The sequence below is a fragment of the Leptosomus discolor genome, chromosome 16, assembly GCF_034619465.1.
Source record: "Leptosomus discolor isolate bLepDis1 chromosome 16, bLepDis1.hap2, whole genome shotgun sequence".
Taxonomy (NCBI): domain Eukaryota; kingdom Metazoa; phylum Chordata; class Aves; order Leptosomiformes; family Leptosomidae; genus Leptosomus; species Leptosomus discolor.
The window spans coordinates 15,908,277-15,922,273 of record NC_141406.1 but is presented as its reverse complement, the minus strand read 5'-3'; the positions used below and the strand labels follow the sequence as shown (position 1 = coordinate 15,922,273).

Genomic DNA, 13,997 nt, shown 5'->3' with positions numbered 1-13,997 from the left:
GGCTCGGGAAGGCAGGAGGGAGGACTGGGGCTCTCCATCCTGCCAACCTCACCAGGGAAAGCTTTCTCCAGCCCAAGGCTGCTGCCTGCAGACCCCCACCGCCCGCCCTGGCCCCATCCTGCCCGCAGGCTCAGGGCTGTGGGCACGCAGCAGGCAGGCAGCAGCTTCTGCACTGCGCTGCTCTCCAGGGCACTCACAGCGCACCAGGAAGAGGAGAGGAACATGGTAGTCGTACAAAGGCAGAACGGCTTTGTACCACCGGGGCAGAGACTTGGGCTGATTTTGGACAACAACACAGCATCCATGGCTGGCGCCAGCGATGCACCGGGCACCAGCAATGCACTGGGCAGCTCTGGCTCCTCAGCTCTGGGTTCTATGGGCTGGGGAGGAATTACCTTCTCCTGAAGGCTCTGCTTTTCTTTCTTCACATCCTCCACCTGCGTCTGCAGCTCCCGGATCTGAGTGATATCTGTGGCCGACTGTGGAAAGGGAAAGTGCAGCAGTGGGAGCAGACCTGAGGGCTCGGAGCAGCGGACACACGGCGTGAGAAGAGCGGTGCCGAAGGCTGGCTCGTGCCTGCACCTCCTACCACCGAAACAGCGAGCTGCTCCGGCACTGGGTTGCAGGAGCTTAGTCCTCCTGACTCAGTGCAGCTTTCCTAATTTTTGAAACAATACTTGTAGATCAGGAAAGAATTTTTGTCAAGGTCATTTCTACCTTTTCAGATACAGACTCCTGGCTCAGTAACAGCAGACTGTGAACTGTCAGTCTCGCCAGCCTACTCCTGCTCCACCGGGAGCCTTGGGGTCCCTCAGCTCCAGGTATAATCCTTTGGGAGAGCCTGCCTTAGTCTGGATATTGCGCAGAAAGCCCCAGGGCTGTCTGTCGGCACTTTTTAAGCTCCACGTGAGAAAACAGTGAAAGAAAGAATAGAAAAAGATCCAGACAGGGATGTGATAGGATTTCCCAACTGTTGGAACTAAAGCCAAGACTCAAAACTATAGGGAGATGTGAGCCATCCCTTCCTCTCATCACAGCATCTGGTTCCTGGGATCCCCACCCTGCTGTGCACCAACGGGGGCTGCCGCTTGCTCTCAACCAGGCTTTTCCAAGCACCCTCCCAGGGTGGGAGACGCTGCCCAGATCCTACCTGGGCAATCAGAGCCTTGTGCTTTGCCATCAGCTCGTTCAGGTCTTCCTGGTCCTCATCGATGCGTTTCAGGAGGTCGGATCTCTCGTGCTGCAGCTGGTAGAGCTGCTCGTCCACCTGCGGGAGGACCCACGGGGCCGCTGGCTCGTGCATCCCACGGGGGACCCACGGCACAGCACCGCCCCGACCGCAGCATCCTCAGGGACACACTGCTGCCAGCCTCCGACTACACACTTGCACCGGGGGAGGCAACGGGAGCTCCTGCCTATCTGCAGAGGGGCACTACGGGATGCTGCACCCTTGCAGTAATTTTATCCACCCACTAAACCACCCGGGGGCTGCTGCTCCCCAGGAGGCTGGGTGATTTAGCAAATATGCTCTGCAATGTAGTAAATAGGCCGATTATTGCTAATTTAGTAAAAAAGCGGATTGTTGCTATCAAACACAAGGAGGCGGGACTGCGCTGCTGCCCTCCCACTCCCCTGCCCTGGCTGCGCCTCCACCAACACACCAGGGTCTTGTTCCGGCTGAGGGTCTCCAGCTCCGCCTGCACGTTCTCCAGCTCCAGGGCCGTTGTTTGCTGGGACTTCTGGGCCTCTGCACACTTTGCTTTGCTGTCTTCCAACTGGGAAAAATTGGGGGAGAACATAATGAAAGGAGCAGGAACCACATGGTGATCCTGCCGTTCCCCTTGCCGCACAGCCACGTCTACGCTTCACCCCCAGAGCATTTTCCACCACTGACGCACATGGAAACTCAACCTTTTAAAATCTGCGTTGCTCCTAAGCCTGTCCGCTCCTGGTTTAGGGTGAAAACTTTTCCCTTCCCAGCCGGTGCAGCAGGGCCTCCTTGGCAGCTCCCAGCACACCTAACCAAGGATCCTACCACCACTGACCATCCTGCTGAGCACTGAAGTAAACACCTCGAACTGCACATCCACCCCCTGCCTTGGCACTGCCATGGTGAGGTAGAGCTGGGATCATTAATCTGCAAAATTATGTGAATTACATGTAACTCCTGATTAGAGCAATTCATGATTCAAAGTTTGCAAATGGGTTTTTCATGTGGTGTAAATTGCATTTGCAAATACACATGAAATATCACATTTATAAATGCTAATTGGCACTCAGTTTTTACAGCTCAGCCATTAAGACTACAATGATCTTAAATGGGCTGCAAACATCTGGAAGACGCAGCATCATCCCAAAAACTCACACCACCAGGACGGAGGAGTTTACATGGGCTGTACCTGAACATCCAGTTCTTTCCCTTCCTCACTTGGGTTTCTTTCTTTTCTTCATGCAAAAGAAAACTAAAGCTCTCTGCTTGCTGCTCGTTTCCCATGCCCAGTCCCTGTTTCCCTGCAGAGGATGCAGAGCTCCCAGGGGCAGCAGGAGCCACCACACACTGTGGTGAGAGTTTGAGCATTTTAGGCTATTTTCTCAGGGTTTATTCGGGTTCTTTTTACTGTCTCCCTCAAAAAAGAGGGATTACAAAGTATAGCAACTGGAGCAATCCTCGGCTCATTTCCCTAAACTGTTCCACGTGACTGGACCTACTCAGAAAAGTTGAGCAGGTAATTTGCTTCCTCAGTGTCTAATCTGCGGAGGGACTGGAAGGTGTTTTTCCCTTAAAGTCAATGATTATTTTCCTATTCCTGTCACAGTGCTCTCTCCGAACGGACACTGCCCAGCCCTGCCCAGCCCTCGGGTCTCCAGATAGGAGTGCCCACCAGAAGCTGCTCACTATGGGAAATACAAAGCCTCGGCACAGAGACATTTAGAGCTTTGAAACCTGCAAAATCGTTAGGTAAAATGATGCGCCAGTGACCGAACTCAGCCGGTGTTGATGGATTATCTAGTCAGTCTGTTCACACAACTGCAGAGCCACTTTCGCAGCAACACGTGCCGTGCTGCCCTTTCTTCCACCAGCTGAAAAATACCCTTTGTGGTTTGCATCAAGCCTGGGCAGCCGTTACTGAAATGACCTGAGCAATAGCTGCGGGGAGGTATTAAAGTCACCAGTCGGACCAACTGCTGGTTTTATGGCTGAGGGCTTTTCCACCAGCCCACCTTTGGGCTTCTCCAGAAGCAACCCTGTCCACGATCAGCCCCGGAGTCTGGCCTTTCCCTTACCACCACGATTCCACTAAAACTCCAGATAGTTTATTCTGAGAGAAACACATCTTCAGGACCTCTCATTAAATGCGAGCTTCCATTTCACTTTGTGTAATGGAATTTTCCCACTTGGGAAGAATAAATTGAAATTCCCCCCCCCCCCCATGCATAATGTATGAACTTTTGAACAACATTAGTTTGCTGAGCTGCACCATCTGTTAAATACCTGCGAGAAATGGATGCTTCAGCCTTATTAAGAAACAATGCTATACTTCCAGCCATATGGATTTTGATTAACGGAAATGTAGCATTTTCGCAAAGTTTTTATTCTTGTGGAGGTTTGTGGGCTGGTGGTAGGATGTACTGGCTTTTGAGAAAGTCGTCATGAATGCCATTAGAAATTGTTCAGATTTAAAGGACGGAATAATCATGAGGCATTTTTAACACATGCAGAGTCTCAATGTTGGCGGCGCAGCAGAAACTCAACCGCCCCGATATTAAGGCTTTCTGCTTTCCCCCAGAGCACAAGGCAGGCGGGCAGGGGCCAGCCACCAAGGGAGCCAGGAGGGAGCTGGGGACGGATGGTATGGCACCGCAGCCACAGGCAGGAGAAAGGAACCTCCCACATGAGCCTGCCTCACTGCGGGGACCGGCCTGCTTGAGCAAGGCATTATTCCCCGAGCAAGATGTGGTTGGACACCACGGGGATGGCCATGCTTGCCAGGCAGGGCGAGCATCCCAGCATCACCGCTTGGTCCCTCGAATCAGCATGGGGAAGGGCCCTGCCCCATTAAGAGCCGCAGGGGCTGGGAAAGAGCAAGGCAGGAGCTGCGCATCATCTCCAGCCCCGGTGCAGGATTCGGGAAATACTGAGGGATTAATTGTGAAGTGTAGCATCATAACCATAGAAGTGTTTGGAAGGGGCCTTAAAGATCATCTGGTTCCATGGGTGGGACACCTCCCACCAGACCAGGTTGCTCCCAGCCCCATCCAGCCTGGCCTTGAGCTCTGCCAGGGAGGGGGCAGCCACAGCTGCTCTGGGCAGCCTGTGCCAGGGTCTCACCGCCCTCACAGGGAAGAATTTCTTCCTAATACCTCATCTACATCTCCCCTCTTTCAGTTTTACAGCATTAGCTCAATAATGTTTAAGAAAGAACTCATGAGTGCCAAAACCAGCCATTCCTGCTGGCTGTCCAGGTCAGTGACACAGGCATGGGCATGAGTGCGGTCACAGGCACTCCGTCAGCCACGTCGGGCCGAGCTCACCTTCCTCTTCTCCCCCGGCACAGGTGGGAACAGCTGCTGCTCACAGATGTTATTTATGCAGAACTATTATCTCAATTATATATGTATGTTGTTGGAATCACTCATGCCTCCCAATTAGTTTGTTTCCAGGGGAAAAGTACAGTACAGATTAATTACTGAGTGGTTTCGGAGGACCGGCATCGTTGGCTCAGCCCTGGTTCTCGGCCTTGTGGGTTGCACGTGCAGGGCCAGCCTGGGGATGGACAGCCCCGTGCCACCCCTGGCCCACAGCAGGGCACCCCACAGGTCCCCAAGCTCACCCTGGGGCTGAGACCGCAGGACCCTGAGCTCACCCTGGGGCTGAGACTGTCCCTGGCCACCAGCATGGTGGGCCCGAGCACGGCAGATGCCTGTAGCCGCTCTCTGGGTCGCACGGCGCCGCCTGTGAACTGTGCTTAAACTACGGCAAACCCATCGCAATCCCTGCCCCTGCCTTCCAGCATCCCTATGGCAACATGTCCCCAGCCCAGCGCCGCTGGAGCTCCTTATTAGACAGATAGAAAACGCACTGAACAGAAGGTAATTAACTGGGATGTGGGGAAAAAAAAGAAAAAAAAAATACTTAACCACTGTTGGCTTAATTACAGAGAAGTGCTCCTCACAGGGAGACCCCCCTCAGCCCAGGAGGCACTTCTCGTCCTGTCCTGGGCGGTGCGATGCTCACACAGCGCGGTGTCACCGCTCACCCCACACGCAATTAAAGCCAAACATTTCTTGCAGTTTCCCCTTGGCCAAGGTAAAGGGTGGTGCTCCAAGGGGCAGGGAGATGCCCGCTCACCCGACGGCACCCACCTGCTTGCGCAGTCGCTCCAGGTCCTGGGTGCCGGCGCCGGGCTCCCCGGGGGCTGCCAGCAGCAGCTGCACGTCGGCGAGCAGGGCACGCGTCCGCCGCAGGTCCCGCCGCAACCGCTTCTCCACGTCGAAGTCGCGGTGGCCAATCTGGGAAGGGGAGAGGGAGTGTCCTGAGCCCTGCTGCCCTGCAAAACCTCTGCCCGACCTTTCCGTGCCACCCCGAGGCATTCCCCACACTGCGTGGGAACAAGGAAATGGTTTGGTAATGCTGAAGTCAGGAGGCAAGAAGGTACGAAATATCTATGTATAGATACTACAATTTCCCCTCTTTATCAAATAATTTAATAAATAAAAGGGAGAAAATAAATTATGTAAATGTCAAAACTGGAAGATTCCACCAAAACACCACGTTTTTCCCCACTAGAAAGCTGTGCCTCCGAGAACATTAGCCCACCACTGCTCTCCATCAGCCACGTGCCTGCCCAGCAAGCCAGAGGGACAGCCCAGCCGCAGGACTGGGGGGCACAGGCGGGCACTGCGAGTCCCCAGAGCCATAGCGTCCTGTCCTCATGCCCACCCAGTGCTGTCAACCTCCCCCCCCCCGCCCTCGGGAAACCACCCTGGCGGAGGGGTAGGATCAGAGAAGGGCAGACCCAGAAGGTGCGGGTCCAGCGTCTGTGCCGAGAGCTGGCACAGAAAATGCGAAAGTCATTGCATGAAAGGAAAAAAAAAAAAAACAAACCACCAGAAAAAACCCGCTGTCCCTTTGGGGAAAAGAGTGACGAAGGAAGAAGAAAGTCGGCCCAAAGGGGAAAAGGAAAAAAATGCAAAACGCTGATGAGGAAAGCTTCATTAGGAGTTATTTACACATCTCTAATGCAAAGCATCTGGAGTCCCCGTCAGCCGCGGAGGGCCGTAACCGAAGCTGCCGCCATCGGGGCAGGAGGCAGCAATCTCTCGTGCGTGAATCCCCAGCAGCGCTGGCGGAAAATAACTGCTGGGTGATGTTGGAGGCTCATCCCCAGGCAGTGTGGTGTCACCACATTACTCTGCAGCCTTTTAAAGAAGGGAAGTAGGAAGCACCTTAAAAAAACCCTCTACACTCCCCCCTCAAGCTGAGAGCAACCATGGTTACGAGAATAAAAGAATTCGAAAAACACCAAGTAAACAGACACATGGTTCCAGTGCTTGATTTCAGGCTAATTGAAGTGTAAGAGCATTTCCCATTTAGTCTGTTTTCCATGGCTCTTCTTGTTTCAAACCCGTTCTCCTATTTCTTGTTCACTGGCTAAATTTAATTGTGCAGATTTGACCTTGTAGCCTGGTTTAGAGCCGGCTGGCATTTGCTGGAACCAGAAATCATTGGTATCTCCATTTCCTTAATGAGTTTTCTGGGTTGGCTTTTCTTTCCCTTTTTTGATAAACTGCTCTGAAGCACACTGTCCACTGTAAATCAGACGGCGTCTATAACAACACTGCAGCGGAGAAGATTTGCTGTTATCCCTGCCATCCCTCCAGACTGTATCTTGGACACCGTTCAGCATCATTTTCCCATAGCTCAGGGTCTGCCCGTCGCCATAGAGGACGGATTTTTGTATCGTAGCTGGAAGCAGCAGGTGTGGCCGCCGCCACCGCCTCCTCCCACCACTGCAGCCTGGTGCTTTTGAGGTACAAAGCTGAGATTTCATTTAAAAGCTGCTTTCAAGGCTCCACCTGTGTCTCACATACACTATAGCAATCCCCAGCTACACTGTGCCACCTCCCCTTCCTTACTTGGTGGCAGCTGGGCACCGCCTAGGGACAGTCCTGGGAAGGAGAAGGTGTCTTTCCTCGAGAGCAGCCTGGGCATTGCTCCATGCAGCTCCTGCTGCCTCCTCATCCATCTTAGTTCTCCTCCACCAAACAAGAGGCACATGTTGGACTGGGAGGCAGTTATAATACCCTGCTTTTATACAGCAAGATTTATTCTGACAGGTCCCAAAACATTTTATGAGCCGGGAGCTGGGGGGATGTTATGGATAAGCCTCGCCAGACCATTTTGTGTCTGCTTGAAATATGCCCGCCATTTCAGTGTTGCAAAGCTCCCAGATCCATCCCGTTTAATGAACACATGCAATTGCCAGGGCCGGCGGAATGGTGAAATCCAGTCAGCTTGTGCCAACGGCCGGAGGATGCGCTGCTTAATTACCCCAACTCCAGATAATCAGCTCCTCCTCTCCTGCGCAGGCACGGTGAGCTGCAAAGTGGTGGGGATGGCACAAGGGCGGCTGGGAGGCGCCAGCACAAACCCAGCCTGGCCGAGCTCCAGGGACCCCACCACCGAGATGGCGACTCTGAACGCACCAGGCTGATACTGTCCTTGGCCCTGGCAGCACCGTGGCCCGAGGGAAGGGCCAGGCAGGACCTTGCTTGGTCACCAGAGCTCCCTCAGCAGGAGCTGGTGCATGAGACGGCCTCCAGGGCTGGCTGCCGGGCAATGCTAAGGGCTGCCTAGGGCCATAAATGCTGTTCGATGAGGCTGCGTTCAGCCCCTCGCCTTCTAACTACACAGGCAGCAGCTGTGTGTGCTTTTCCCATTACGGGCACTTCAATCACTGCCATAGACACATTAGAGAGTGAAAAAGGATTTGTTCAACAAATACGTCTGGGATAGAATTCCTCTGCAAAGAGCAGAATCTGATAAACTGCTTTTCTGGGCAGTTGGAGTTGCTCCAGCGTTAGTCCCGCTTAGTTTGACTCTCATGAAAATAGCAGCAAAAAGCAGACGCCTCCCCCTGCTTGGATAATTCTCCTGTACGAAAGCAAACATTTCCCCTCCGTGGGTCCTTAGTGGGACCGGCCCTCTCCTATATGATGTCCTCAGTCCCAAAAACCTCCTGGCACCCCGTGCCTGCTGCGGCACACGCCGCTGCTCTGATGAGTGGTGTTCGGAAGAGGCAAGGGACGAACGGCATCGCAGCCGGCTGCACGTGCGTGAGCAGCCAAGCTGTCGCCCCATCCACACGCACGCGTGCACTCACACTCCCTTCTTCATGGGCAGTGTTTTGAGCTGGCACACGGTCAGCGAAGGGGTTTGCTGGCCAGGAGATAGCAGCAAGGAGGGCAGAGCACGATTCTCCCCGCCGGCCCCACTGCCAGGCTGGCCCCGGGGCGGGCACCATCCTCTTACCTGCTCGCACAGGGTGCCGATGAGCCCTTCCAAGTCCTGCTTCTCATGCAGCACCATCTGCTTCTCCTCGTACTCCTGTTCCAGCTGCATCTCCAGCTGCCGGAGCTGTGCACAGGAGACAACCCCAGCCACGCTCAGAGCCCAGCCACCCCCTGCCAAAGCCCTGCACCCTGGCAGGGCACAGCCACCGTCGCAGCAGGGATGTGGGCAGCCCCTGGCAGAGGGTGTTCACCAAAGCCTCCCATCACTGCAGCCGGTGCTGGGGACTGGGAATGGGCCACATCCCCTCGAGCTCCTGCTATGCCCTGGGCAGTGCAACTGCTCCTGGCCAGGAGGAGCAAGGGGAAGCAGTTCAGGAGCCTGCAGGACTTTTGGGGACACGGTGGGCTGTTTGAACCACCCCACCTGCGAGGCACACTCGGGGGTCCCCAAGGGCTGTCCCTGCAGCTCTGGGGCAGCAACATGGGGCCTTCGGCTGATCTAGAAGAGCGGTCAGCCTAATCCCTCCGGGTGTCCTCAGGGCACCCTGTGACCACCAACCACTTGCACACTTCTTGCTCTGGCTCCCCACCAGTGAGGGGGTGACAGTGGCCTCGTGGGGCAGAGCATGCCGTAAAGCAGGATCTGTGCTGGTCCCGGGAGCAAAGGGAGCCTGGGAGGCACCGCTGAGCGCAGGTGCCTGCACCCCTCTGCCTTTGCCTCTGCTCAGGCATCGCTGTCCCGCAGTGCTGCAGCAATGGCAAGTGCTCTGCAGGAGGGAACGGGACCCCAGGCTCTGCTGTGCAGCTCTCAGAGGTCCAGCAGGTCCACCCCTGGGGGGATGTTGGTGGTGGAAAAGGGTTGATAAAGCAAGCCAGGCCACTGCACAGCCCGCTCCTCCCCTCGCAAGCAGCTGCACGGCTGTGCCCGCAGGAGCAGACATGCCAGGCTGCGACCCTGGCACAGCTCCCCGGAGTCCTCCCTGCCCCAGCCGCCTCCTGCACCCCCAGCTGCTGCTCAGAAACAGGGTTTAAAAAGGGAATGGGAGCAGGCTGTTAAATATCGATTGCTCTCTGGAGTGTCTCTGCCATTTACTCATTTGGAAAATAACACTCGGGCCACGCAGGGTGAGGGAGAGAAAGAATGAATGACAACCCATGGGCCGAGAGCAGCTGCAAGGCACGGCATCTCCTTTGGCGGTGCTGGCAGTACCTCACTCCCTGCACAGGGCAATTAAACAGCCAGAGGGGTGCAGAAGGGCAAGGAGGACCCCGGGAGGGAGCCCTGAGCAACATCTCCTTGCAGCCAGCCTGGAGCTTCAGCAAAAACCAGCTAGCAGAGACAGGGAGGGAGCGGCACTGAGCTGTGGCGGCAGCATCCAGCAGAAGGGCAGCGCTGCGGGAAGGCAGTGCGGTGGGACACGGCGGTGTTTGCACGGTGGCAGACCCCCAGGGCACGCAGAGCCTTACGGCTTAGGGCACGACTGTGTGCTGACAGGAGCAGAAGGAGCAGAGATTGCCTCGTTTGCCTGCCCACTTGTTCTGTCTTCCTAAAATAGCCCATGCAAAGCCCCACGGAGCGCTTCATTAAGCCTCAGCAATGTTAATTCACTATCGACAGCCAGGTATGCCCCAGGCCTAACGGGAATCGGCTGCTACCACACAGCCCCACATCAAACACCCTGGGGATTCTGAAGAAATTAGAACTCGTGTTTGCAGGCCACCGACTTTGTGGCCTTGTTGAAACAGTATTTTCTGTTCGTTATCACCAAATACCAAGCCCTGGCTGGCTGGAGTTGGTGCCCTTGGCGTGAAGCTGGTGTTACTGGGAGCAGCACGCCCCTGTGCTGCATCTCGCGTGGCTCTCGCACACTGTCCCCAACGGCCCCAACAGCCCAGCAGAGACTCCTGCCTGACCCAGACTCTGAGTTTGCACCCCGGGGCTGTGACTGGGGCTCATGCCGGGGCGGTGGTGGGAAAGCAGCGCTCACCCACCCTGCCAATCCCCAGGGAGGAAGGATGCCTGGGAACCGCTCTTCCTCTGCACTGCGGAGAGAGGGACCTTGGAGAGAGCACCCAGTGTTGTCCCCCCCACCCAGCACCGACCTACCCTCTTCTGGCAGGACTGCCGCACGTCCTCCAGCTCCTCGTCCTTGTCCTCCAGCTCCTTCTGGTGGATCTGCTTCATCCGCTCTATCTCCAGCTCCAGCCTCTGGTGCAGCTGAGAGATCCAAAGACAAACACACCAGCGGTTGCACACAACCCTGGAGGGACGAGGACGGCGCCAGTGCGGGCTTGACACGCCCTGGGGGTCCACGCTACCTGCTCCAGGTGATCGACAGCGGCCGTTTGCCGCTCCAGCTCTTTCCGCTGCTCGGCAGCGCTGGCCTCCAGGTCCCAGAGCTGCTTCTTGAGCACGGGCACGGCGCGGGCATCCAGGGCACTGGGGGTGCTGAGCTCCTGCACCCGGCCGGCCAGCACGGTCACCCGCTGCGCCAGGCTGGCTGCCTCCGCCTCCTTCTGCTGCTCGGCAGGGGCAGAGCGGCGGGTCAGAGGGGGCTTGCACAAGCATCCCGCTCTCCAAACCCAGACCATGTCCCACAGCGTCAGCAGAAACACCCCGGAGGAGCAGCAGCAGGCAGAGGTCAGCCCCCTCCCTGCACTGTCAGCCCCATCCCCACCATGAGCCCCAAGCAATCCTTTCTCCCTTGGTTTTGCTCACTCTCTCCTGACTTCACCTTCCTCCCCACATGGGCTGTCCCCCTGCGGGTTCCCCACAGCCCCCGCTGCCTGGGGTGGCTGGCAGCAACCTTGCGGTTTCCCCCAGCCCACTGTGCCCCTGCCACTGCGGGGGGCTCGGCGGGCACCCAGTGCAGCACCATCCCGTGGGGGACAGACCTGCGGCTTCTTGTAGGCAAGACTGGGGGTAGAGGAGTGAAGAAGAGCACGAGTGACTTCAATAAAGTGAGGGTGGGCCTAATTAGCTAAACCATGGGATGGGTAACACTTGTAAAAAGGGACAGCCGTTCTTCTGGCAGAGGGCAATGTTATTTAAATATATCAGGCACATCCTAGAATTGCACTAAAAGAAATTGGAATCATGTTGCTGGGTTTCTGCCTGATTGCCTCTGCTATAATTGCAAAGATAATGGCTTTGCTCTGAAAGCTGTGCCCAAAACTGGATAGAATGCAGCAAAGTGGGGTATTTTCCTCTTACCTCGAAGCGCTGCTGAAGTTTGCCCATCTCCCATCGGATGCTGGTGTTCTCCTGGGACACTTTTTCACGGAGGCTCTTCTCAAAGACAGACTCCCCCAAGGCCTGGGCTAACTGTAGGTCAAACCTGGAAGGGGAAACACATATTACGTCTCCCGAGCGGGTCTGTGACTGCAGCATGGCTGCCTCCTGACCCGGGGAGCTGCGCCAAGGATGGCAGCGAGACAGCCTCAGCCGGCGGCAAGCCGCTTCTCCTGGCACTGGACTTTCCAAGAGCTTTTGAGAGGACAAAAAAATAAAAAAGGAGAAATATTGTCTGCAAAGCACTGCCATCATTTTGTGAACCCCTAATTACTCCACACAAGTGCCAGCCGCGGGAAGCGGGCAGCGTGGAGCAGCAGCGATGGGCACAGAGGCGGTCACCAAGAGCTGAGCACAAAACCCCCACTGCTTTCAGCTGCTACAGACCCAAAACACCCCGAAATGCGCCTGTGTGCAGGAAGCAGCCCTCTGCCCTCCACCACTGCAGGCAGCTCCGTCCCCAGGGCCAGCTGGACTCTGCTGCGCCGGGGGTTTGGTTTCCGCTCAAGAAGCATTGCTGCTCCAGAGCAATAATCCTCAGAGCTTCTCAGCACCTTCACATCTCTGGGCACACCAAGCCCCAGGCCACAGTCAGCGTCTCAGCAGGGGCAAGCAGGGAACACTGGCATGAAGTGTCAATTAAAAGAAACGATGAAGAAAGCGATCGGTGATTTCCCACGTTTCCTGTGCCTGCTTGGTCTTGGTATCCTATTTTTGGGCAGAAAATCTATTCCCTTCGCAGGTACCAAACAGCAGCGGTCAAACACCGGAGGTCCTTTCTTAGCCACAGGGCTCTTCTCCTCCGCACCAGGTGCCCCGTTTGCCAGCAGCGCTCCCGGCACAGGCACATCCACACCAAGGGCACACCGAAGCCTGGGACACCCCAGCCCGCAGCGACGCGGGAGGCAGTGTGCTCTCCCAGCCCCAGGCAGCCCTCCCCGCAGTGCCACCCAGCAGTGCTTTGGCGTGATTTCTGTTACGGCAGTGTGTTGCAGCCACGCAGCAGCAGGATGTAAAAACAACCCCCTGGCTCGGTGCAACCCCCAGCAGTCAAAGCAGATGAAAACAGCAGCTCTTCCAGGAACTCCTCACCCAAAGGCACCCTAAGCATCCCTGTCCCCTGCCCTCCCGCTCCAGCAGCCCCAGCCCTCCCACGCTCTCCCACCAGCCTTACTTCTTCTGCCTCTTCTCCAGCTCGTGGCTGCGGCTCTGCTGGCTCTCGGCGAGCACCCGCGCGTCCTCCAGCTCGCAGGCCAGCCGCCGGCACCGCCGCCGCAGCTGCTGGGACACCTTCTTGGCTGCCTCGCACGCTGCCTGCACCTCGCCGAGCTGCGGGCAGAGGCGGCCGTGAGACCCTACGGCACATGCACCCTGCAGCCGCCCCCTGCCCGGGGCTCAGCACCGCTCCGGCCCCACGGGAGGGTTCACCCGGAGACCTTTCACCCATCCAGGACCAGTTTATGTGCCCTGACCCCTCGTGCTGTGGGTACCCTCCTGTGTGCCTGCAGCATCCCAGCCCTCCTCCTGAGTCTGACCCCGTTGTTTCTCTGCTAAAGGCAGCGCCTGGACCAAACAAGCTGGAACCCCCAAGGATTCACATCGTGTTTGGGACAGAGAGACACGCAGAGCTGTCACCAGCCAGAGAATGGAGTCATTAAAGAATGACTTCAAATAAGCAAAATCTTGCATTAATGAAGCCTGTAATTCCAAATTAACTATCTGAAAGCAAATGGGCTGTTTTGCTTTACCCAAGCTCCTAAGACTGGGCTGCTTTTCTTATTACTTTTTAATGTACCATGAATAATATTCATTTATTTATTTTATTCTTATGGGAATTGACCTGACTCCCAGGCACGTCAGCTTTTTCTCTCCTCATGGCAAAGCTCAGGAACTGCCAGCTCTTTACATTAGCAGCTCTTTGCAGGACAGACGGTGCAAGCACACCCCCGTCCAGTGCCCAAAAGCCAGGTCAGCACCGAGACCCACCACTGAGCCCCTCCCTACCCTGCATCTTCCCACCCCGTGCTCACACTCATGCTTGACCAAGGTTGAATTTTGCCATGCTCTGGTGCAAAAATGACTTTTTAAGCTGGCAAGAAGCTTTGGGGTATTTATTCTCAAACCAGCAGAAAATCGCCAGTTTTGAGAGCATCTGCAGCAAGCGGCTGCACTTCCGAGCCTCAGCCCTACA

General features: G+C 56.0%; 1 protein-coding gene across 1 annotated transcript in view; it reads right to left on the bottom strand.

The window, feature by feature from the left end:
* MYO18B (myosin XVIIIB) overlaps positions 1-13,997 on the bottom strand; it is a 73,018-nt gene that overhangs the window by 22,306 nt on the left and 36,715 nt on the right. Inside the window, exons 28-36 of the mRNA XM_086474018.1 lie at positions 12,981-13,135; positions 11,729-11,852; positions 10,834-11,034; positions 10,622-10,732; positions 8,534-8,638; positions 5,365-5,511; positions 1,662-1,775; positions 1,151-1,267; positions 396-479 (exon numbers count right to left, since the gene is read on the bottom strand). Of these exons, the coding sequence (XP_086330144.1) occupies positions 396-479; positions 1,151-1,267; positions 1,662-1,775; positions 5,365-5,511; positions 8,534-8,638; positions 10,622-10,732; positions 10,834-11,034; positions 11,729-11,852; positions 12,981-13,135 (1,158 nt within the window). The remainder of the gene's footprint in view (positions 1-395; positions 480-1,150; positions 1,268-1,661; positions 1,776-5,364; positions 5,512-8,533; positions 8,639-10,621; positions 10,733-10,833; positions 11,035-11,728; positions 11,853-12,980; positions 13,136-13,997) is intronic.